Here is a 25131-nt window from a genome sequence, read left to right on the forward strand (position 1 = left end):
CATTTGCTTCCTATACATTTTCCCTGTCCAGTCTTTTCAACATTCTTGGAACCGTGACGTAATTCCCAAGAAATATAGTGAAATGGCAAGCTAAAAGTTATTTAATACATAATGTTAAGCTTGTCGTTGGATCGAGGAATTCGTAAGATCCCCCGACATCGTGTATATCCATGAAAATAACACTTTACTTCTCTACTATCAGTTATTATAATTGGAGTTAGGAGTCGAGTTGGCAATGGAATTATGCTTCAAGGTAAGAATATTGCGAATCACATATTTCAGTTTTCAATGGACAATGGTGGACAGTTTTCAATGGTACAAGAACGTTTACACTTCGTAAACGATTCGCAGACTGTCGTCGTTGAAGAGTCGAATGGCTGCAAGTTGCGTACGATGTTTCAGATATGATATCATAAATATCATAAATTCATAAAATAACATTTCTACCAAATTGTACAACGATGAAATAAAAGTTTATTCGATAGAGTATTTTTTTTTAACATTGCTTCTATTAAAAACATGTTTCCCAAGAAACTCTGAATGGATACAAATATGAATGATGCATTAGGTCGTCAGAAAGGTTCACGCCGTTTCTGGCATGTGTCTATTGCCTTTTTTCAGGAGTAGTAAAACGTGTACATAGTATTCTTAATGCGGGTTTCGAGTGTGGCGACTGTGCAGGGGTTGCGTCTCCGGGGAAGTTGATACATGGACTAAAAATGGTTTCAAAGAGAACGACCTTACTGCCATTTTAGGGTCAAGTGGTTTTTGGTCCTCCCAAAACCCGTTCCTTTTATGACTCGAATAACGAAGAGAGGGCTAGTTATTTCGAATCCAAAAGCGTCTGGCAGCAGCGAAGCCAGGGGGTAGATCAAGCCTAACAATAAGACCTGGATACTCAAAGGTGTCGTTACGCTCGTGCAACTATCAATTTTGTAACATTTGCAAAATCACGATACAATCGAGAACGAGAAGATTCCTCTTTCGAAAGTAATTTTAAAATATTTTCTATCGGGGGACTAGATTTTTCAATTTTGACAATGCATTTGAGTTTTGAAAAAATTCCTTTTGGCGTCCGAGGAAACCGTTGCTAAATTATTAATTTGTGGCGACGCGTGAGTTGCGCACCGCTGGTTGATACGAACAACGCACAAGTCTGCCGCGGAATTTGTTCGAGAAATCCCTCGAACGTCGTCGTCTCGCTTTCGTTTTCATCGAGATCAACGAACGTTCGCGGAATCGCCGGCGTAATTCGCGCGACGAGAGGTTTCCCGCGCTACGCCGAATTTGGCCCGATAAACACGCGTGGCAAAAATACTGCCGTGAAACATAATACCCGCGGTGAATGTAATGCCTATCGTCGGGCCACTGAATTTCCAGCGGAAAGAAGGTCAAAAGCACGTACGTAGCGAAACCGCGGGAAACCGCGCGTGGAGGGGGCGTAGTGGTTCGGGGAGGGATTGGGAGGGGAGGGGAGGGCAATGTCCTGAACCAACGGCTCTCAAACTGGGGCCCGTGGACCCCGTCGGGGTCCAAACGCTCTGGAAATGCTATTCGATTTTTATATTTTTTAAAAATAATTTTATATACCTAATCCTTTGCAATTTAATGTTACTTTGGAAACTCAAGTTTCCTTGCTTCTACAAAAAGATTGAAAACATTTGTAATTGTAATTTTATTGCTTTTTTTAATTAATTTTGAGCTGCGTGTTTCGTTTGTTGCCATGGATGGAGTTTACTAGTGTAAAAGGTTAAGATTCACTTTCGCGTTGTCAATGTCTGTAATGTGGGAGTTACGGAAGCAGTTTGCGAAACGTTCCCCTATCGAGAGGGTTAGTGGATGTTGGGAGTTTGAGAAACGCTGTCGTAAACGTTTCGGGCGCGGTTGCCTTGCGCTTAATGAACAGGCGGCGACGGGTGGCGGCGGCTTAACGAAAGTGACGCAAAGGGAGGAAGTGGAAGCAACGGAGCCCGAGGGCGGGTGGCGTCGTTTAAATTTGGAGCGGCGCGCGCTCGGAAATAGACGTCTTTCCCTACCTTACCTTGTGAACGCGATCCGCTCTGCCCTCACCCGGTTCCGTGGACTCTTTTCCCGTCTTCCGATCCCCGTTTGCCGTGCACCGGCCAACCTCTTTACCGAAGTTCGCGCCGCGCGACGGAAACGACGCGTCTCTCAGCCGGAAGTGTAAGTCGACGAGACGCGTGCAACGAAATCGTCGAGCAAACGAGGCGCGAGCGAATTCGTTCAGCGAACTGGGGAATGGCACGCAAGTGCCCGGAATTTCTCGAACCGAACGCGTGTACCATTTTTCCTATAAAAGGCACTTCGTTTTACTATGTTCTAAAGAAAAGGGTAGGCCATTTTTACCGATGGGTCTCGATATGGGACACTGGATTCAGTATCTGAAAGGTCGATGACAACCAAATAGCTTGAAAAGGGGACCATTTTTGCCATTGGCGTCACACGGTATAGACTACCGAATTCGCTGTTCAAAATTATACTATCCACTTCCATACTGTGGCAATATGTCCAGAGATGGAGAGTAGCAAGTTTCAGACCATTTTAAGATAAGGGTGCCATTTTTGCCATTAGTGACACTCGGTATACAACGCAAGATTCGGTATTTAAAAGACTGTTACTAAGTTCTAGACCATTTTAATATGCCCTAAAGCGAAGAGTGCCATTTTTGCCATTTCATCATACAATACAAATGTTCCAAGGAATGCTACCTGTTTTCATACTGATTTAGTAGGTTCCAAGGAGAAGTGTACCATTTTTCGACTTAGCATCGCCCTTTATACGCCATCGTTTAACAAATTCTGCCTGACACGGTCAACTGATCGCTTCGGAACGAAATGCAGCCAAAGCAAAGCAAATATTGCTTCTTTCGAAATCGACGGGAAATACCATGGCTGCATTTCCAATACATCAGTTCCTTGGCAGTGGTCGACAACCAAGAACCGTGTTGCACTGTCAACGTGCCGACCAGTTGACAAACGTCATCGCGTGACAATGAAACGATAGTCTGAACGTACCGAGTACATCGATATTTTCGTCCAAGTCAAAAATGGCGGATCCTCTGCCAGGAACCGAGCAATTACCCTTCCACCGTTCGCTGGCGAAAAATTTCATAAATCATCGAGCGACGCGTTCCTCTCGACGATGGAATTTGCATATTCGCGACGAACTCTTTCATTATCAAATCATCAAGAAAATTGGGGAATAATATTCGCCCGCGTCATCGTGCACATTAGAAAATGAACGATTTGAAATTTTTCGTGAGCTTCTTCGTTCCATTTTAAAATCGATCTATCCGGTAAAGTTTCGTACGAATTTAAAAAAGATCTGGATCCACCACGCGATCCAAGACACGGTGGAAGCTCGTTAACGTATCTGATTTATTTGCAGATGTCGTACCAATCTCCTCGAGCCTCTTCAGACACGAAGTACGGTCGGAAGTAGAGAAAGTACGGTCGCTCAGACGCGTATTCGAACGAACAAGAGTTTACTTCTCGCGTATCGATCGATGGATCTCGTAATTTTTTCCAACGTTCCTCGATACGATTTATCCTGATCTTCGTTGGTCAGAGGATCGCAAAGACGAACGCGTCCAGGATTCACGGATCGATCGGAAGTTGTAAACTGGGACGAAACGCGATCGGTTTGTTTTCTCGTCCGGCATTCGGTACAGATTTATGCATTCGTATAATTGGCCAGATGGCTCCCAGTTTTATTTCGGTGACACTAAAATATTACGGTATCCGCTTCCCCGTGTCATTCCACGTCTATTTTTGACCAGTAGAAGCTTCTAGGGGCGTTCGACTCCTCCGTTCCATCCACCGCGAACTTAACTTTCTTCTCCGTTCCCGGCGATCTTCCACGATGTCTCCATTCAGGAGTCCGTATCTCTTGTAATTCCGCGCCATTTGCAATTCTCGGTTAAAGGGAAATTAATACGCACAGACGGGGACGATCAATCGACCGAATCGCGCTGGATAAAATTAATGGTCACCTTAAAGATACCGGAAATTGAAACTTTTCAATCAACTTTTAATAATAATTTTACTAATGATCCGTGCTATAGTAAAACTAAGCTTCGATTCAACCCAGAATACGAAATTAATGTTAAATTATGGAAGATGCTTGGTCTAAGTTTATAACTTATGAAATCACCTCGTAGTTATCATCGAAGGGAAAATAAAATGGTGGGTCCAGTTATTGAAATCGCTGATGGCCCTCCCCAGGTCCAAACAAAGTTTATTTAAACATTAATGATCCTTAGAATAATAAAACTAAGCTTCGATTCAAGCCAGAATACGAAATTAATGTTAAATTATGGAAGATACTTGGTGTAAGTTTATAACTTATGAAATAACCACTTAGTTATCATCGAAGGGAAAATAAAATGGTGGGTCTAGTTATTGAGAACACCGATGGCCATCCCCAGGTCCAAACAACGTTTTATTTAAACATTAATGATCCCTACAATAATAAAACTAAGCTTCGATTCAAACCAAAGTACAAAATTAATATCAAATTGTAGAATTTGCTTGGTCTAACTTTATAATTTATGAAATCACCTCGTAGTTATCATCGAAGGGAAAATAAAATGGTGGGTCCAGTTATTGAAATCACAGATGGTGCTCCCCAGGTCCAAACAAAGTTTTATTTAAACGCTAATAATCCCTATAATAATAAAACTAAGCTTCGATTCAAACCAAAGTACGAAATCAACGTTGGATCGTTAATTTCGGGAAATATGGTAAATCCAGGTGGCCCAAATCTCAATAACGAGCGAAACGAATCGTGGCGCGGGAGTTTCGAGTCTCGTAAAATCATTGTTGCATTCGAAGCGTCAAAATTGTCGACATGGTTACATTTGATTAATCTACGTGTTTCTTCAACGCCTGAAATTCAGCATGACCGGGCAAGTATACCGTGACGCGCGATTAATCAGCGACGATGCTTTTTGGCATTCTTGCGAAATTCGTGTAAAATGACGCGCATTCTTCCCCCTAATTTATTCGTCCGCGTTGCTAGAGGCTGCGCTGCGAGGACAAAACGTCGTAAACCGATGCGAAAATATCTTCGTAACGAGATAATCTTCGATGCTGCCAATTTGTAAAATTTATTCATCGACCGGAACGGGGGGGTGGGGAATTCTTTTGGCCACGGTCTCGAGATTCTACGTTCCCGGTGGTATCGCGTTAAACCGTTGTCGAAGTATTATAATACGAGACGGTTTGGATTGACAACGTGCAAACCGTATCTTCATTTCCGACGATAATATTTATTTTTACGCGATGCACAGCCGACTCTGGAGGCGCGCCAAAATTTGTTCCGTACGTGGAAATCGCGGAAACGATGCTCTGAAAAATGTATAAACATAGGTGTACGATAGGAAACCTCGAATCGAAAGCAGGAAAGCAACGAGTCGCTAATTCGACGTTTGAAACAATTTATCATCGTGACATTAATGGAGAAAAATACTTCATAAATTGGACCAGACTATTGCAATATTATAATGTTTTAACAGCTAATTTATTCAGGGACCTAACGCACCTAAGGGAAACCAAAATAAAAATTATACCAGAGAAAATACGACGCTTGACCAATTCACTTGCAAACACAATTCTTTCTCTGTTATGCAATCTTTAAATTTCATTGATTTCTATTGGAAAAAATGATCGAAGCAAAGGAGGTTTCCGTCCCGAGTTGTGGGTGAAACTGTTCGTCCTTTGAATTAAAAATGGAGCCTCTTGGAAACCCGTATACGATCTCGGTAACGAGGCAATTCGGGCTAATTGAAATGCACCGATCTCTTTCGTTTGGTCGACGAGGGACCAACATCGGTCGCGGCCATTGCCTATTAATATCGGGGGCGGAGGGGGAGGTGGGGGGGTATGTTTCAATTAATCGAAATAAATCGGCACGCGACGCGAGGCTGGCGCGCGTGCGTCGTAGGTAGAAACGAAGAAAAAAGAGCGCCGTCGGGGCGCTTGCGCGAGGGGCGTCGCGACGACCGCCGACGCCTTCTTGAATGAAACCGTCGCAGTCAGTTCGCATCAAGGCGTCCACCCTCGCTTCGACTTTCACGGATTTTCGAATTCACCGGCCGAGGACGATTTTCCAGTCCAGTGACAATTTTCCACGGGGATAAAATCTCGTTTACGTTCGCGCCACCCCGGTCCCCGTTAACGAAACCAAAGGCAGGTACGAATTTTCTCCTTTTACTTTCTCACGAGTTCAAACCCACCCGCGACGATTCGCGCGCGCTCGAACTTTCGAACTTCCGCAGCCCTCGTGCCCTTTCGGGGACGCTTCGGTGGTTTCCGGCGGCACCACGAACGATCGAAATTGGCCACGAGATTTGAAAAAAAGTGGCACGCTTTCTTTTCGTCACCGAGCCAGAGTGATCTTTCCGATTTCGTAAACTATGCGTAGAATTTGGTTCCGTTCGGTGCAACACTTTTTTCGTACATTTTACGCACGTCGCTTCGAGAGTTATATATAACCGTAACCCACATCGGAAAATGGATCGTTTGGAATGGAGCATCGTCGTTCGTTTAAAATTTTTTCCATGCTCTTGATATGGGACTTTATAGTTTCAAAGAACATTTTTATGGCAATCTAAAACTCATTTTTAAATGTATTCCATCCGTGTCGAAGAGAAGTTCGAACACACCGACGACTAATTATCGATTTTTTATATTCTATCGTTGGAACTTGTTAAAATTTGTCTAAGGGTGCTTGAAATAGATTTTATTAACGAATAACAAATAGAAATTTTAAATTCATCGAAGTTTTAATAAAAAATCATTAATGGATTTTTAAAAGCTCACGAACGAACATGAAATTTCTATTGGCCGTTCGTGAATGAAATTTAACTCCGATGGCAGCCTCCGAGGATCCGGGGATCCGTAATTTTTGCGAACGGATATTGTTTGGGTACTAAAGACAGAAAATAATTTGAGGGTTAATTAATTGTTAGGGGACAGCGTGATAAAATCGTGGGACGGATGGGGGGACGCGTAACAGCGGAGAGTGAAGAAGTCATTTGCACGTGCAATTTATGCTCTCGGAGAGTACGGCTGCTGTGATATACGAGGACCCTTGCATGTTTACGGCGTATGTATACGCCACGAATATCCGCGAATATCGCCACGGCCATGCTGAATTATTACAATGCTCCGCCATCTGCACGTCGTTAAAGTAACGGGGTCGAAGTTTGACCAACTTTGACTGAAAGAATAACATTAGACAAACGCACCCAAACTCGGGACTCCCCATTTCCCATAAAATCTCTTTGCAATTAAAGACAGATTAATTGTTCAATCCCAGAAATATTGTTTCATCGATTACCTACATTTCAAGCTCTGTCAAAAACCTGCTAATGAATTATAACGATAGGCGATTTCGAATTTAGGAAAATGCGTCAAAAATAATGATTTCCACAAATATTGGTCCACAATTTTAAACATAATCTAATAAATACAGAGGCTCTAGAAATTTGTATCAAATATTATTGAAAATACGTATTAAATTCAATTTATTTTGCTAATTTTAATCTACCAAAAATTGATTGGCCCGACTATGACGCGCTCGATCCTCTGCGAGGAGATTCGTGCTCGAGATTCAAAGAACAGTCGAAATCTCGTTCGTTCGAAAAAGAAAATACGAAGATTAGGGGTTTCAGTTTTTTCGAACTTTTTCGGCGAACCAGTTTCGTTTGGATATTTTCTTTCTGGGTGATCGCGCGGCTGGTCGAGCGTGTTTGCGGTTTCCGCGGCGGCAAACTCAAACAAACCGAGCGTCGCGAACGGGAACGAACAAACAATTCAGCGTTCGAGGAAAGTCAGAAGATAGGATCCTTTGACGTTCGCCGATCCCTTTTACAATCGAGCGCCGCTCTCTGGAAAATAATATTAAAATAACAAGTAACCGTCGAACCGAGTTACTGGCAATAATTTCCAACCGCGAGGCTCTGCACCGGAGGATCCGAAAACGTTTCCTCTGGACGGAATTATTCATTGCACGAATGATTTTATATACATTTATACACTCTGACCAACGTGGAGTGAAAATAAAACCAGCAAAATCAATGGTAACATTATTGATGTAGAATTAAAAAAATGGCTGTTTGCTGTCTCCATTTTTGTCCTAGCTTTTGGTTCATTCTTACGTTTTAAAATATAGAATATTTAGTTCTATATTTTAGCAATTTTTCAAAATTTCAATTTCAATCCGCGTCCTATTATTAGTGTTTATCAATGGATCCGGCGTACGATTTTGTTCGACGGCCAAGTATAATTCTCTTCGCGGTGGATCAACGAAGACGATCGGGCAGAAATCGGGCCAGACGCGCGAACAATCGTACGATTTGATTAGGATCCGGCCGGCGCGGCTGATGTACGGTGTCGCGGCTAGAGACGCGCAAATTAGCGGGCACGGTTCACCGCTAATTGTTTGGACACTTGCTTGCCACCGGGAGAATTGTCAAGCTAAAATACGAGCTGCTCTCTCCGGGGCACTCCCCGTCGCTCATATATTCAACGATTACCACGTGACGCGCATTCGACCGCCCCGAATACGACTTCGGCCAACTTCTGGCAAACTGGGAATTATTTGTACCCTTCGACGACGTCCACGCCTCTATAAAACTCCATTTTCGAACCTCTTATAAACCTTCCGTTTCATAGCAGATCGAAATAAGAGGAAATCGACGCAAAGATTGCAATAATATCACGACTTATCGACCTCTAGCCGGTTAATCGACTTTCGAGTGCTCCACGGTTATCGACCTGATTAATCATACATTTATTAAAGAAATATTAAGTCGAGGATCGGGAAGGGTCGAATCTCGTGATAATTGCATGTTCGACGGGTTGACCGGAAGTTGGTCGGTGCCCGGGAGGATCCGTTTGGCGGGGGGTTTCTCGGAAAATCTAATTAAGCGACCGAAAGCGTGGCCGGGCGTCGCGAGGTCCACGCAGGAAGTCGTTCGCGGTCCGCGGTCCACTCTCGAGCATATTAAAGGTTCATACGAGGAACAGCGCGGATATGACTGAACGTTATATAAGGCGGTCTTAATATAGCGGGAACACACTCTGGATCTTAGCCACGTAGCAGCGGGCCTAACCTATGGACGGTGTTTGTAACTGTCGCGGATCGGGTTCGCGATGAAGGAAGGACGCCGTGGGATTACGAGTCTTCTGGTGAGAAAACGCCAAGAGAGTGGACGCGTGATACCGGAAGTCATCCGCGTCCTTCGCGGAGGCCGCCCAGACGCACCCACGTTGGAACAGTTTTTATTCTCGAAGCAATTATTTTGCAATTTATATAGCTTTCAGTCATTTTCCCCGCTTTATTTATAATTTCTCAGTACTTGTATTTTCATCAAATTTCACCTTTCACGACCTATTATTAATGTTTATCTGGGAATATAATTTTTGTCTAGAAGGTGGAAACAATTTGGGTGCAATCTGTATTTTGGAAAATTTCTTTTAACTTGGATTGTTATTTCACCGACGATGGAATATTTTCAGCCATCGTTGGAAATCGCGGTCGATGCAACTCGAAATTGGACCAAATCGATACGCAATAGGATTTGGGTATTTATATCTAGTTACAGGGGATTTTAATTTTTACGATTAAACGTCAATTTTCGTGTCAATATCGTCGTTCGCGTCGCTCAACTGTCAACCTCGATTCCCTTTATTGTTAATCAGATTCCCAATTCCGGGAGTCGAAACTTAATTTCCTGAGTCGGGTAAAATCTCTGAATTTCGACCAGTTCGATCCTCGAAGGCACTGGAGAACGTTTAAAAATATCTAGCCTATCAACGTTAACTTCCACTTTCCATCGCGTTATCGGGATCACAAAATTAGCACGAGTCGAAACACACAGCTTGCTGAAATCTAGCGTCTATTTCGAATGCCCACTACAGACTTTTTCATTCCCGATTCGCTTTGAACACCCACCATTTGGCGGTAGTTTAAGCAAGTAGCCTAAGTAGCCATCAAGACCTGCTCTTGAGGCTAAGTATAACCAGAAATTTAGTTTATTTACAACGATTGTGGAGGCCTGTAGAGAGATGGAAAAGGGAAGGACAGCGTAGTGTTTGCGAGAGAGACGAGAGCGTAGCCCTCTGGTGGTGGCAAGTACTGACAATGGACTCTACGACCATTTACCATAGAATCGAGCTCTGAAAATTAATTTGAAATAGCAATTCAACGTAAAAAAATTTAATAAACAGTTTAATACTTTGAGGAACGCTAAAAAATAGTCTCTTATCGATGGGAATTTTTTGTTAAACATTCACTCGACACGTAAAGTGCCATTTCTGAACGTCGTCGTTTTTTGGGGGAATGGTACGGTATTCTGTGCGTCGCGAGGAAACTTGTCGCGTCGTGGAAACAAACTGCTGCGGCTTCGTAAACTCGATTTCACGCGGCGTCACGTGAATTCCCGAGTTAAGGTTAACCGCGTTCGCCACACGTGGACAGAGTTACGGTTAATCCGCACGCACGGCGACGCGTCCTCGAGGGATTCTAGCCCCGAGTTGACGCCCGGGGGATGGAAATTTATGATTACGAACGCAACCGAGAACTATCTGGCAGCGTTCCTGCGCGACGAATCAACGATGCCCTCCAAATAAGTTACAACGTTGGAGTCGGAAGATTTATCCTCTCGTCGCGTACCCGAGCAACTGCATCGTCTACAAACTTTTCTCGCTTCATCTCCCTTAGCGAGCAGCGACGTGTCTTTGAAATCTTACGATAAACGAACTCGAATTGTAAATCTTTTAATAACGATACCGACGTTGGAAATACTGAAAAATGATACAGTTAATCACGCTCGTATTCGTACATTGAGATATTTAAGGGTTTATATTAAAATAAATTATGAATAAAATTTGTCACCGGGTGTGCCTCGTTGGAAACACTGGGCCTCGTCCGATCACCAAACTGCAGCTGCATTGGGCGGCGTGCAGACTAGGATGGGTGGGTGACCACTCTGGGAGGGGGAAAACACATAATATTCTTTACATTATTATTACCTCTCTATGGGTTCTGTAATTGGGTATTACTTTGTATATTAATATTAGAAAACAAAAGAAAATTACCAAAATTTAATACAGTGTAATAAAAACAAGATTGGTCAAAGTAAAAATGGAGAGAAAATTTAGAGAAAATCATAGTGTACGAATACGAGTGGGAGTAATTGGGTATAATTTGAGAAAATGTTTGAAATAGAGGAAATTGCGGGGGGTGGTCACACAGCAACTACTAGAAGAGTATAAAATTTGCATAAATTTCTGCACTATATAGTTCTGGTTTGTTGGAATAGCCAAGATTGCATCCCCCCATGGTTCAGAAAAAGTCTGATTTCGCAGAAGCAAAACTTTGGTGGTCGGTCGCGGAAATTTCCCTCAGGTTTAATAAACAAAAACAAGCATCGGCGGGACGGGTCGCGTCTTCTACGTGTATTTTAGACTTAACGAATTGTGCCAAGATTCCGAACACGATGCAAGAGAGCCCTGTAAACTCGTGGCGGTCGAAACCGGCGCTCGATGTGGGAGGCAAGTTAAAAGCAACAGGTATTCCCATTTGCTCACCGGGCGTCGCGACGCCACTGATTGTTTTAAGTGACCCCGCTTTCGAGTCGAATTTAAATACCGTCCTTTGCTTAATGGGTACTTTGAACGTTTCCGTGGCACGCCAGGGATTTAATTACTCGCACGGTTGTTCGAGAAAGTCCTCTTCGACTTATCGTCGAGCGAATATTATGGAAAAGATCGAAGATTTCCGGTAACCTTCGACTCTAAACGAAGAAACGACGAAGAAGATGCCTGGAAACCTAAACAAAGACTCTTAAGATCGGAAATCTTGACCGAAGTGAGACGGAAAAATATACAAAAGCTTGACGCGGGAAGTATGCTCGCGGAGGAAAGAGAAAAATCTCTAAAATCCACATCGACGAGGCCCAGACCTTTTTTCGAAGGCCAGCGGGGTGTTTGGAATTTAAATTTAGCCACTTTTCGCGCGATGGCCGCTCGCTACCGGCTACGATCTCAACGATGAATCCCGGCTACCAGTTTAATCCCCGTTATATGTTATAAACGCGATCCCCGGCGACGTACAGCTACTTAATTACGGAAAATAATTTGTATATAATTACCACGGGAGCCAGGTTACTAAATGCAATTAGGTAGCTACACGTTTTCCTGACAGATAAATTATGTCCGTCGGGTACATCTATCTGGCGGTTTGCTCGCAATTAGAAGCTAACGGGGACCGGGAATAATGTCTCGACCGTAATTTTATATTTTGGACCCTCGTTTCCCTCTATATTAATCGACGTTACCGCAAAAAATACTAAACGATTTTGGCATATTTATAACACTATCTTCTGATTAAATAGATTGTTATTTCATTGACGAAAATTAGTTCTGTCCAACAAGGTTGAATATTATAATAGGGAGTGGATGAACTATTATATATATATATATTTTTTTAAAAAGGAAGTATGTATTAGACAAACTTTATTTGATAAAACCTATGGACACTTCTTTTTAGATTTCTGGCGCTATATTATAACACTATCTTCTGATTAAGTAGATTGTTATTTCTTTGACGAAAATTAGTTCTGTCCAACAAGGTGGAATATTATAATAGGGAGTGGATGAACTATTATATATATTTTTTTAAAAAGGAAGTATGTATTAGAGAAAATTTATTTGATAAAACCTATGGACACTTCTTTTTAGATTTCTGGCGCTATATCGAATGTATCGATGGGCGAATGGGCACGAAAAATCGAGGAAATCCGATCGGACGAGCAATTTTCTCGCCGCAGTATCCACGCGAACCGTTTTCCGATCCGGTAAAATTATCCTCGCGTCCACTTGTCGACGCGTGTCAACGAACGCTAACAAGTATATGGACCATGACTGCCACCCGCGGTTTCGTGGCATGGTGAAACGTCGTCGAAGGAAAACGCGATGCGATCCAATTATCGAAATGATGCGTGTGTACGCGTCCGTCGTGGGTGGTCCAATTAGTGGCTGCGAACACGTGCGCGGCAATTCGAGAAAAGGCGTCGATTCGACGAAGGAACTCTATCGGGAACACCGTGCATCGCAAATTAACAAACACGAGACTGTAAATTGAAATATAATGGATTATCGGTAATGTTTTCTTGCTTCGGGTTAAGACAAATTTATATTTCGTTACTAGAAATGAAGAAAAGCTTGCGAAGCTTATGAATTTAGTCGTTTCTGAAACTGGTGGGAGTTCATTGTTTCGTACATTGTGACATTTGAGGGTTTATGTGTGAATAAATTAGAAATAAAACTTGTCAACGCTCGTACCTCGTTGGATACACTGGTCACCGTTCGATCACAGAGGTGCAGTTGCATTGGGCGCCGTGCAGTATGAGATTGGGTGACCGCTCTCGGAGAAAAAACATGGTATTATATTAATTTGTTATACTAATTAATATTAATATACCTCTCTATCGGGTTTTCCAGTTGGATAATTGATAATTGCTTGCCTGTTAATATTAAACAAAACAAAATAATAAATAGAAAAGTAATTACAGTGTAGTACAAATAAATGGGAAAGAACAAGAGCGAGCCAAGCTTCTCTCGATCACAGGAATAAATAAAAGAAACTCTATAATAAATACAAGGATAAACAGAAGAAGAAAGATCATTTGAAAATGTTCCATGAGAATATACAAGAGGTAAAACACATGGTTCGAGGCAAACTACATGACGGAAGAAGGAGTTTTTCAACAAAAATTGTGTGTATCGAGTTACGCGGATAAACATGGTTTTGGAGGGTTGTTGGGAGTCCGCTGTACCCGCGCTATTAAGGGCACTTTGCAGGATCGACTGTGCAAATATGTATTTCTGTTCGTAAGCGTGTCTCACTCTCCGTGGGCCGTTTCATCTTCGTTGGGTCGGTTATATATCATCGCGTGCGCAGCGTTTAGGCGACGACGCTCGAGGCAGAGACGCCGCGCGTCGAGTGAAAAAGGTAAGACCGTGGAAGAGAGGAGAGGAGGGGAAGAAGGGAGGAAGAGAAGAGAAGAGACTTGCAGAAATCGGTACGGTGTTCGTTTTGGACACCGTTGGATCGTCCGACTGGCAGGAGTGTTGGCCGAGGGTGTGTCTTTTTCCGCTTTGCTGCCGCTGAGATGGAGTCCGCCAGCAAAGGGGAACAGGCCGACCCTCCCGCACCAACTAAATAATATTCGACGACAGTGATTTATCGGGGAACACCGTCGCCCCGGAACCGACGCAACTTTCTCTTCGATATAAATCTCGTCAACCCGGTAAGTCAGTTTTAAGGTCGAAACGACCACCGTTTCTTTCGCGCTGGCTCGCGTTCAGCCGTTTGTCTCGGCTACGAGCGGCGTCGCGACGACGTTGACGGTTGTTTTGCTGCGCGGGTAATTTAGGGCCGTGGAAAAACACCGTCTCGAACCTGGTTCGAACGCGCGGCTGGTTATCAGACGCCCAAACAAGCGGGACCGTTTCTTTCTCCATCGTCCAGCGAGGACAGGTCTATTCTGACCCTTACGAACTTCATTGAAATTTGTTAAAATAAAGAATCATAATTATAAACCAACTTACAAACACTCTAAACCTTACGCTGGAACGTGACGCGAACTTCAGAGTCGAGTCAAAGTGGACCCGTGCAAGGGTGAAACTCGAAATATTTTTCCCGCTATTTCACAGTGTAAATAGTATATTCAGTCACGATGTCTAGCTTTTTTTATAAACATTTTCAATAAGGAACGAAGTGTTCGATGAAATTTGATACCCGACTGGACGTATTAAATACAGATTCGTATCGATTGCGTGACACGATGACGGAAAAATTGCAAACGCGAGTGTAAAAATTTATTTCGTTCGCGCCGAGTATTTTTTGGGGCACGTTACCGATACCGAATTCATAAATCAGCGAGATCCGTCGATTTATTAATCCACGAACGTAATTTATACGCCGAAACGTAGGAAAATACGCGACGCCGACGCGGTCGGTAATTTAAAAATATTTATTACTCGATGCATTTTTTTTTGTATTATTATTATTGCAACTCGTAACGTTCGTCGTCGCGTACAAATCACTGTTCAGGAAGAACCGCGTAACGCTTTATTTAAAAACGAAACCGAACCCTCGGAAGACGCGAGACTGTTGGACGGTAGGCGCGCAAAATTATCGAGACGCGCGACGGATAAATTATTGCCTTTTTCCCCGATAAATTTCACCGTTGCGCGTTAATAGAACGACGGTTATCGCCGTTACTGTATTTTCTCGCGGTTCGCGCGATTTACGCCGTTCGAGACTCCCGCGAGGCGATATTTAAAATCCTTGTTGTTAATAAATTTCGCTGGTGCAAGTTAATGGCGAGGAAGTTGAAGATTCTGGACGTGCATGTCGGTCGTTTGATCTCATTTTCAATTAAAATAATCTCAGAGTTACTACACAATTCATATTAAATAATTTTAGAATAGAAAAATATTAATGGTAAAATATCTCATCCTTCGTCCCTTGAGATCCCAAAATTTTTCGTTAGAGATTTTCGCACTGTTAACATTTTTACTACGGTGGTCACCGGTGACCGTCACTCGAAACAGTGTGTTCGAAAATCGTTCGCAAGGAAGGAGATAATTTCTGTAAAATAGTAAATAACACTAATGTTGTTACGAATGCTGTAAATATATCATCGAATCACCGAATATTATTGTTTTCCACGCTATAATTAGAAGAAACGTGGATATATTGCCAGCTGGAATCTTTCTATAAATTCGATAATATCATGCTACCACTTTCCACGGCATAAGCTGGCAATATTTTTACCTGCTGCGAAATTCCGGCGAGCCAATTTTTATTTTCCCGGCGATCCTCCGCCTTCCTCCTCGTAACCCACGTCTAATTTCGGCATCCGCGTCCGGCTTGTTTATCACTCTATTAATATTCTCGTGTTTTCTGCGTGTATCAGTCCTTGGTCGCGCTAAACCATTGGGAAAATTGCGTGCAAACGGTATTGGCGTCTCCATCGATTTCAAATGCATTCTAGTCAAGGTGCATCGAGGTGCATCCTGGATAAATTCACGTTTCGAACATCTGTGGGAACACGAATTTTCAATTGTAAAAATTCTATGGATCGTCGAGGATTTGTCGAAAAAGATATTTTGTTGAATCTAACATTAACAAAGAATCATCGTTAAAATTTACGAAGTAAACTGTCAAAGACGAAGGTACAGACGTGGGAGTAGAAATATAAAAAACAGAGCGATGGTTGTTAGAAATTGAGGGAACACACGGCGCCGTTTCGAGCACTCGTTTGTTATTTCGATCGGATTACGACGCCCCGTGTTCGTTCCATCCTATCGGAAGCGTTCAGGTTTCGCGAAATTTATGGAAACACTCGATCGAAATAACGACGTCTATATCCATGATGGGCGTCGCTCGAGCGTGTAAACGAGAACGATAAAGAGGCCTCCTCTTATTGGATTAGCTAAGAAATTAGCGCGAACTGTCCGCCTCTTTGACGCGTATTTTCGTCGAAACATTAAGAGACAAGTGGGACTTACTCGAGCGCGTGTTTACCCCTTTGCTGTTCGAGCAACGCGTGAAATCATTAAAAACAAAAAAACAGAATGAAGTACAAGTGTCTTCTGCGACACGTACCTCGAACTAAATCAAACTTTGCTTCGGTTTACGTGCAATCGTGTCACGTATGTAAACAGACGTATTTTCACATCTCTTTCAATTCTAGTTTCTTCGTTTGGACTGGTCGAAATTAATTATATTTTAACACCCGACATTTCGCAATTTCACATTTCACATTTCGTCAATTTGTTTAGAGATAGTAGAATTTTGAATATAGTCGAATAATACGTGCGTAGAATCAAGAAGCCAAAAACAAATTAATTACCAATCGTAAGATTGATTTCACGAGTTATATTTACCCTTTGGCCCGACAGGTGTTTAATGTTCGTTGATTTTCAGTCGGGGGCGAGGTTTAGTGTCGTTCGCTATACCAGTCTGATTAACAGTCTGTAAACAGAGTCTTTAATAACTCGGGTACTGGTCGGAATCTGTTCTCGTCTGACAGGGAACGTTGTTCACGACCACCGATGTAACGATATTAGTAGGACCGCCATCGCGAAACGAGGCTCGTTTTGTGTGCAGATTACACGCGATCTGCTGTTGCGTTTGGCAACGATCGCGGTTTGCTCAGCTGCCACGGTTAGACAATTGGATCTCGCTCGATACGTTCTAATTGATTACCAATTCCCTATTACAGACTAATTATGTCTAATTCTAAGAGACTCCATAAAGAATCTTCCAAACTCCCTGTGGCGATCTCGAGATTAATTCTAAAAAAATTAGTGGTCTTAGAATTGTCTCTTTCACGTGATCCACTTAATAATAATTTAAATTAAGTTACCGCTATGATATATTAATGTTTACTTAGTATAGATAATTTGTGTTTGCAACGCGTCGAAAAACGACCGTCAAACGTCGGACGCTTTTAAAAAAAATTGATGGAGAAACCTGTTCCGCCAGTATTTCGGATCCTGACCGGCAGTTATGCGAACATTGTCGATTTAGACGCGGTTGTCGTTCCGCTGGATATCTCGAGGACAGATTCTGCTCATTATCCAGCCGGAAGGGGGGGACAGACGCCCTCGCTTGACAGAGACCGATGTTGGTGTAAAGCGTTTTGCTTCGGATCGCGTGTTAGCCGTCGCTCACTCTCGCTCGCCTCTCTGTGTTTCCTTTCGCGAATAGTCGTAAATTATGAGCTGCTTCTGCATCCAAGAAATTCGCCGTCTGGTTAAAGACTGGAAGCAACTACGCCTAGGACGCCCTCCATGGAATCCGACCCCGCCATCGTTAAAGCGTTTTATCGGAAAGATTCGAAGTACGTGCAAATACGATCGTTAAAATGCCGCGTGGCTCGCGTGACGGTCGAAATAGCCAAAATTACCCTCTTACGTTTAATCCTTGTTTCCGTTCCGTTAAAAACGACTGTGGATATTCGTCTGTGAATTATAGAGCGCCCATGAGTCTTGTGGATTAGAAGAATGGTCGAATCTGCGTCTTAGACGCTTAAATGTTCGAGACAAGGCTTCCTGGTAGACCCTGGCTTAGACGCTGAGATATTGGTCGACAGCTTGCGAGAGAACGGCCCCTCTAGCGGCGAGTACGGGAGGCTTTGGACCCCGCAAACCGAACAACGAATATGGAAAGCGAATTCGTAAGCGTCCCAGTGTTTATCGGGACCGGTTGCACATCAATTTGGAAAATACTTCCAGGTAGGCGACGTTAGGAAGGAGGCGAAGGAACCGTCCGCTTTATGGTTTCCCCTGATACGCGTCCGATGTCGTTAACGTTAATGGGGTATTCATTCCTTTCACTTACCAGCGCGGTCGAGGGATCGTTCATTTCATCCCTTTTGCTATTTTCGACGCGCGACCGGCATTCACCGAGCAAGTCCATAAAACGGATCGTAAACTTGTCGAATATAGAATGGCGTCGTTTACGCGTCGCATGAAAAGGACGTTTCATTCGACGAACAACGTTCGGGAGGCAGGAGGAGAATAGGACAAACGAGATTCGTTCGCGCATCACCATTCAACGCTCAAGCGGCTCGCACAATGCCCACCCCGAGTGAAACGTAATTAATTTATCGTCTTGTCGCGCTATTTTACCCACAACTGGGCACGGTAACGACCCGCGTCGAAAATGATTATTCGAAGAAATCGCGAGCCCCGGCCTCCCGAGGAGATTCTACGGGAACGTAAATAATCAACTGCACCGTTTGCTATATCGAGGCGCGAACAATGGGTGGCCACGTTTCGTTCTGGATTATAATTTTTGTTAAATGCTATATTTAGAGTGCCCGGGTGGTCGAAAGTACTTTGAAATATGAATCTCGAAACGTAGACTAATTTTCTCTAAATGTATGCTCGAGATTATCTTAATAAAGGCTAGTAATAGGCTAGGATCGTGCTCTGTGGGTCTAAATTGTATATTATTTATTGTATTTTCAATGCTACATGGTTCCAGACGACCGTACCGGGGCCTGAAAAAGAGGTCGAACCGTTTACGGTTTAATGGACGTATAAAGTATGTTTGCGAGGCTGTAAAGCCTTTAATTTAGCATATGATACACATTTGACGAAGTATGCGAGCACACGCGATCGTAAACATATGCACTTCGTCCACAGAATTATTTGCAATAGTAATTCGCCGCGACTTCGAGCAATGAAAATTCTAGTAGAATCAGGGCTGTCGCTGGTCAGACGGAATTTAATTCCCGCGCAGATAGTTCCGAGAAACGGTATAACGTGCAGGAATTCACTTTCGGTATTCGTAGACGTTAACACACCATAAACGAATGTTCATCGTTGCTTTTGATAATTAAAACATTCGAAAATGATTAGAAAATAGACACGGATATCTGTATATTAAATAAAGTAATATTCTCATTGAGCAGGTATTCTATGTGTGTGGTATTTAAAGTATCCGAATCTTACCCTTATTCTCTATTGTAACGCGTGAGTTGTTGATAGCTCCCGCACTCGCCAATAGAGGGCTACGCTCAACCCTTCTCTCTCGCGAGTACTCGACCGACCATCTATTTCTATACAGTATTGTCTCTATAGAAGCGACGCTCTCGGGGCTCAACGCTCGGCTATATCGTGGACGAGAAACGATTCTTGATACTTTGTTGACGCCTACTGGAGGCGGCGAGTATAGAAAAGAACAGCGAGCATATGACAAAGAGGGACTGAGCGGCCGAGCATCGCCGAATTTGCTATCGCTTCCTTCGCTTCGGGTCGGCTGTAACGAAACACAGGCGATGTTTATGCGAGCCTATACGAAATCGGTGTTCTAATTCTGACTTCTACCTCTCTTGGTAGAGGTCGCAGAATGAAATATTGATTCTGTATAGGCTCGCGTAAACATCGCCTGTGTTTCGATACAGCCGACGTGGAGTCACTTGAGCGATGCATGCCTTTGATTTCTTATTGCGTTAGTAAATAGGACCTAAATTGTATATCGTATTTGGTGTCATTTTAATCAGAAAAGTGTCACGAATATGTTGATGAAGTTTGAAAAAAGGAAGAACAAAAATAAAGATGAATTTCGTTGTTGATTTAATATTGTATATGTACTAGTTAAATCGTGTCATAACTTCAGTACATATATGTATGTATCGATCGTTTACTGCAATAGTGATATAACCCGAAAAGATATACATAACTTGCGAATTTAAACTGTTTAACCAACTTATTTTACTCTGAGTTGTCTCACGATTTCGGCAAATAAATGATAGGTCAATTAAATTACAATTCCTTTTTTCAGATGAGGATACACTTTAAAGAAAGGTCAAATGTATATTATAATTTATGAAAAACAATAATAAAAATTATGTTGTACTTGATCTTAGTTAAATCAGAAAACTGTCACAGACATGTTAAAAGTTTCAAAACAAGAAAACGAAAAATAAAAAATTTGTATTATTGCACTAGTGTTGCCTTAGTAATTTGAGCCCGTATCGTATGACAATGTTCGACGACCGACTGTCAAACGCGCCGCTATCTTGGGGAACCGCCCATAGGAAGGCATACTCGCCGATACAGCGAGTGCTTAGTTCTAACGGTACGCAGTGGGGATAAGTAGAGGGGATATGATATTTGCCTATATCGTGGACGAGTTCCGAGCTTATATAGAGAAAATACTGTATATATATATTACTGACCATCACTTTGCCGACGAATCTCCTCCTTTCCAAGCCGCCACATTCAAAATATCAAATCTGAAATAAATAATTCAGTCTTTTTAGTCTCTGCTCGATCTCAACACTAGTTCCACCCAAAACAACCAGATTCCCAAGAGACGGGGGCGAGCTACTATCTTCAGTTTCGTCCATGTCCGCTGCCAAATAACTTAACTTGCTAGCAAATTACCACCGCGAACAAAGAGCCACCCGGGGTATGTCAAATGACGACCGATAATTCTTTCCTGACAAATGGCAACGGCCGCGGGAGTATTTGTCATTCTCCCGTTGCGCGACGACCACGGAAAAGCATCCAAGTTTTCTCCCCCGATCGCTGTCTCGTGCCACCACCTTTGCTCGCGCGAATTCCACCGAATCCCAAAGAGTTCCACGAATTCCCCCGCAGTCCCGTAGAGTCTCGACACTTCGAGATCCCCCCGGCGAGTCTAATCGAATCTTTAAACGGCCCTCCGGGTCGCCATGTTCGTGGACGTCGTTAGGCGAGAAAGTGCCGCGGCGGCGTTAGTTTATCAATCATTCGAACCGTGCAATTACAAACACGCGGTTTCCCCCCCTCCCGCCCCCGTGTCTTTCGCCTAACGCGCGGTCGGAAATTTACTTTGTCGCGACACGCGGTCCAGCCGGGCAACGTGTTATGCATTGTTGGAGGGTGGTCGGTCGCGAACCGCATACCACGGGTGTTTTGCTCGTCGCGACACTCCACCGACGCCGTCTCCTTCTCGCTTTCAGCGTTTCGTCGTTCCGCGCGTGACATACGGGACACTGACACGGCGGGACACACACGCGCGGAAAGCGAAATCCGCCGCTTCTGCACAATGTCGCCAAACGGTAGAATTATTCACGGGCGAGCGCTGTCGCCCTCGCGCCTAGTAACCCGCTCGTTTAAAGATGCGACCGGAGGCACTTCGCTGGTTAAAGCCCACGTGCATTAACCGAGACACGGATAGGCGACGAGTGACCCAACTGACGGGTACTCGGGAACGTTTTATTCGCGTTTCGTGGTTCCACGCGAATATTACCGCGTTTGATCTTTCGACACGGTGACATGTTGATCAATTTAGACGCTCACGGTTTTATATTATAAAATGATTGGACGATGGAAGAAATTTATTTTTGTAGCGAGATAAATATCACTCGAAATTGTTAATCGATCGGAGAATCGTGGCTGACAGTCGCGTTCGAATATCGAGCATTAACTTTGATTTGTAACTCTGGTCTAGTTATGCCAAAGTTACGATTCGCTCGAGTATTACGCCTCGCTTGCACTTCAAACATGCTACAGGATTGATTTACGGTAATCTTCGCTAGCTCGCGATCGCAGACCGCCGGTTATATTTGCGAATAAAACTCGCGATTATCGGGGCTGTAAATTCTAAAGGCTTAAGATTCATTTTTTCTAACGAAAAGTATTCCAACGGAATTACGAAATACCGTTCTATTTCTGGCGAGGACGGGTTTAGGTCACGTTCGGTGTTTCGATTTTGATCTTCCCGCGTATTTGTGGAATACGATATCGGTTATATCGAGAGATACAGGTGGCCGAGAACCGTAATTCATTTTTCGATACAAGCTTTCGCTTATTCGAAGAGAAAGGCGACAGAAACGGCCCTTAAATCATCGTTTTGTCAATGTTGATTTTGAATTGCTGCCTACTCGGGATAAGCTTCCCTCTGTTCGTTGATTTACGAGTCCTAAACGTCGTTTATCCTTTGCTCGAACGGAACAGAAATTAGACCAACGTACGCCGATGGTATGAATCGCCGTGCTTCCCGTTCCTCTTTTTGTCCTTTTTATTTCGCGGTCGTAAAAATGATTTACGCACCTTCGGGAGTTAGTGAACCAGGTACTTGCTTTGCTGTCGTTCGAATGGCTTCCGATAATATTCGTCAACCGTTCCGCAAATTTGCTAACGTCCCAGGAAACGATACGATCCTGTTCCTGGCAGCTTTACGACTCTGTCCATCGAAACGTAACAAAGATCCGCCATCGACGTCCTCGATGATTCTTGGAAAGCTATAAACATTACCAAACGTGCTAACTTTTAGTTACAATATTTAATTCTTTCTTTTTGCAACGAGTTTAGAAGGAGATTATTAAAAAATAAAAATGAAGAGAAATTTAAAAAAAAAATTGATAATGTGGATTCTGGTGGTTACCAAGCGGTCATCTAAGGGTTCAGATAATGGTCGTTCCGATGATTTCCCTGTAAGTCGTAAATCTTGCGGTACTTTAGGTTGGACCGTCGACCGGACAGCGGTAAATCATCTTTTTCAGAGCAATTGCTTGCTTCCCCCCACTGAATGAAGTATACACAGTAGTGGCGACAAAGATAGATCGTATATCCGTATTGTTGATACAAGAATAGCAATTTTACTGGGGCACGAAACTTGCACTTCGAAGTCGGAGAGAAAATTTACGACGACGCACACCCCCTCGATAGAAAATTATATTTCGGAAAAGATTTATTGTAAACGCGCCCGATCACGGCCAAATACCTGTCACGTTTTTACTTCGAGAAAAAAAAAACATTTGCAACGATTCTTAACTATTTTGGTAAACTTCAATTTAAGAGGAAACAACGAGAAGAAATTTTTAAAAATATACAGTGGCCTTAGCGAAGAGTCAACAAGTAAACGAAGATTTCAGGAATTTAAAAATTCCCTCCCCTCTTGAATTCTTGGACAAAATTTTAGCTAAATGGAAATTTCTAAAACATCTTCGTTATTTTTTTTGGTTTCTATCGACCATTTATTTACTAGCTCGCTAATAGGGACCACAGCCCTATCCGCGTAGAAAAATCTTGGAATCCGACCAACGTCTCCAGCCACTAAATCACCCCGGTCTTCGCGAAAGAATTCGAGATCGACGCCGGGGATAAGCTTTTTATTTTTATTCGCCGCCAGCTTCGATGTAACGACCGGGTAATTTCGCGGGCGTAATCTTCGAATAGAAAGAAGTATCTCGCGCGTGACGTATCGGATCGCATCCGTGTCTAATTTTACCGCGATCCACGCGGCGACACTGTTCTTTTATTCGATCGCCCCTCGCGCGAAATCAAAATTTTTCGGTCGGTGATTCATTTCCGAGCGCGCCTTCTGGCTTAGAAAGTCAAAAATAACATTCAGCGAACATCTTCCTCCGATACCGCCGATAATAATACCTCTTTGAAACAGTACGCTAGGTTTAGCCGCGAAGATTTAAATTATTTCTTAAAGGCTCTCTTGATGGCTAATCTTAGAAGACTCCTTAAGACCTAATCGTCACTCAGCGAGGTCTTCCGCCTTAAGCACGGCACAGATCGTCCTTAGTTCCCTCCGTGTAAGCAATCGTTTTGTTTACCGGGGAAATGAATCGTTCGCTATTCCCTGTCCGTACCGATCATTCTTGTTCCACGAACCTGCTTCGAACGTGTTCGGGGAGCAACGATTTTTCCGTTATCGGTGAAAGTGGTCCAGTTCGGGAACTGTAAAACAGAAATTGTAAATGAACGAGGTGTACAGAGGGTGATTTCAACAACTGGGTCAGGCTGCAGCTGTGATCCAAGTTAGATACTGGTTAATGTTCGCATAAAACTCGGCCATAGCGTGGCCCAGTTAGCGCAAACATCCTGTACGTTAAAAACGATAGCTGGTGGTGGTAAAGGATAAAAGCATAGTCTTTGGACAGATTACGAGGAAGTGGTCGGCGGGAAACGTGTCGAAAATGAAAGTCGTTTCGGCGAGAAACTATTTCCGTCATGGATGTCGTGCCACCCCCGCCGTAGTCTCGCGGCATAAGGGCTCTCATAAATATCATCCGATGGCTTTGGTCGCGGTTGTCGACGATGCGTGTCGTCTTCGTGATCTTCCGGGCGAAACTGCGATCGGAGTGTCAAAAAGCGGAGAGGAAAAGGGCGGGATAGATGTTCGGGACGCGTTCGAGACGTTGGGCCAATCGGAATTACGAGAGAACGGCGGATTTGGCTCGAAATTCTGGCAGAGAACTGATTTTCTCGAAGGTAGGGGAGACTTCAAATTCTATACAATGTTCTAGTAAGTATAAAAAGCTTTGGAGCATTGAAAGTTATTTGCTCGTTCTATGTTCTGTTCTAGATGATCTTGGGCCACAGAAAATACAGAGGACAGCTCTTCGAGCCAGCTGTATATTCTAGGTATAACTGTGAACGTCTACGAAGGTTGCAACACTTTTTCTGCGTTATATACATTAATTTAGTAATTGTTTTATAAATGTATTTCGATTGAATTTAACAACTGGAATCTACAAGAATTGTATACACTGAGAAACGATTGACAATCGAA

General features: G+C 43.2%; 1 protein-coding gene across 1 annotated transcript; it reads left to right on the forward strand.

Annotated features, from left to right (window-relative positions):
• The first annotated feature begins 24470 nt into the window (after positions 1 to 24470).
• Positions 24471 to 25017, forward strand: LOC122402014. The gene is made up of 2 exons (XM_043404507.1): positions 24471 to 24830; positions 24925 to 25017. Exons 1-2 carry the CDS (start codon positions 24536 to 24538, stop codon positions 24981 to 24983), a joined length of 354 nt encoding a protein of 117 aa, XP_043260442.1. The 5' UTR covers positions 24471 to 24535; the 3' UTR covers positions 24984 to 25017.
• Positions 25018 to 25131: the final 114 nt, after the last annotated feature.

The sequence above is a fragment of the Colletes gigas genome, unplaced genomic scaffold, assembly GCF_013123115.1.
Source record: "Colletes gigas isolate AHSC1104 unplaced genomic scaffold, ASM1312311v1 Colletes_gigas_Sc00031, whole genome shotgun sequence".
In the NCBI taxonomy this organism is placed as follows: Eukaryota; Metazoa; Arthropoda; class Insecta; order Hymenoptera; family Colletidae; genus Colletes; species Colletes gigas.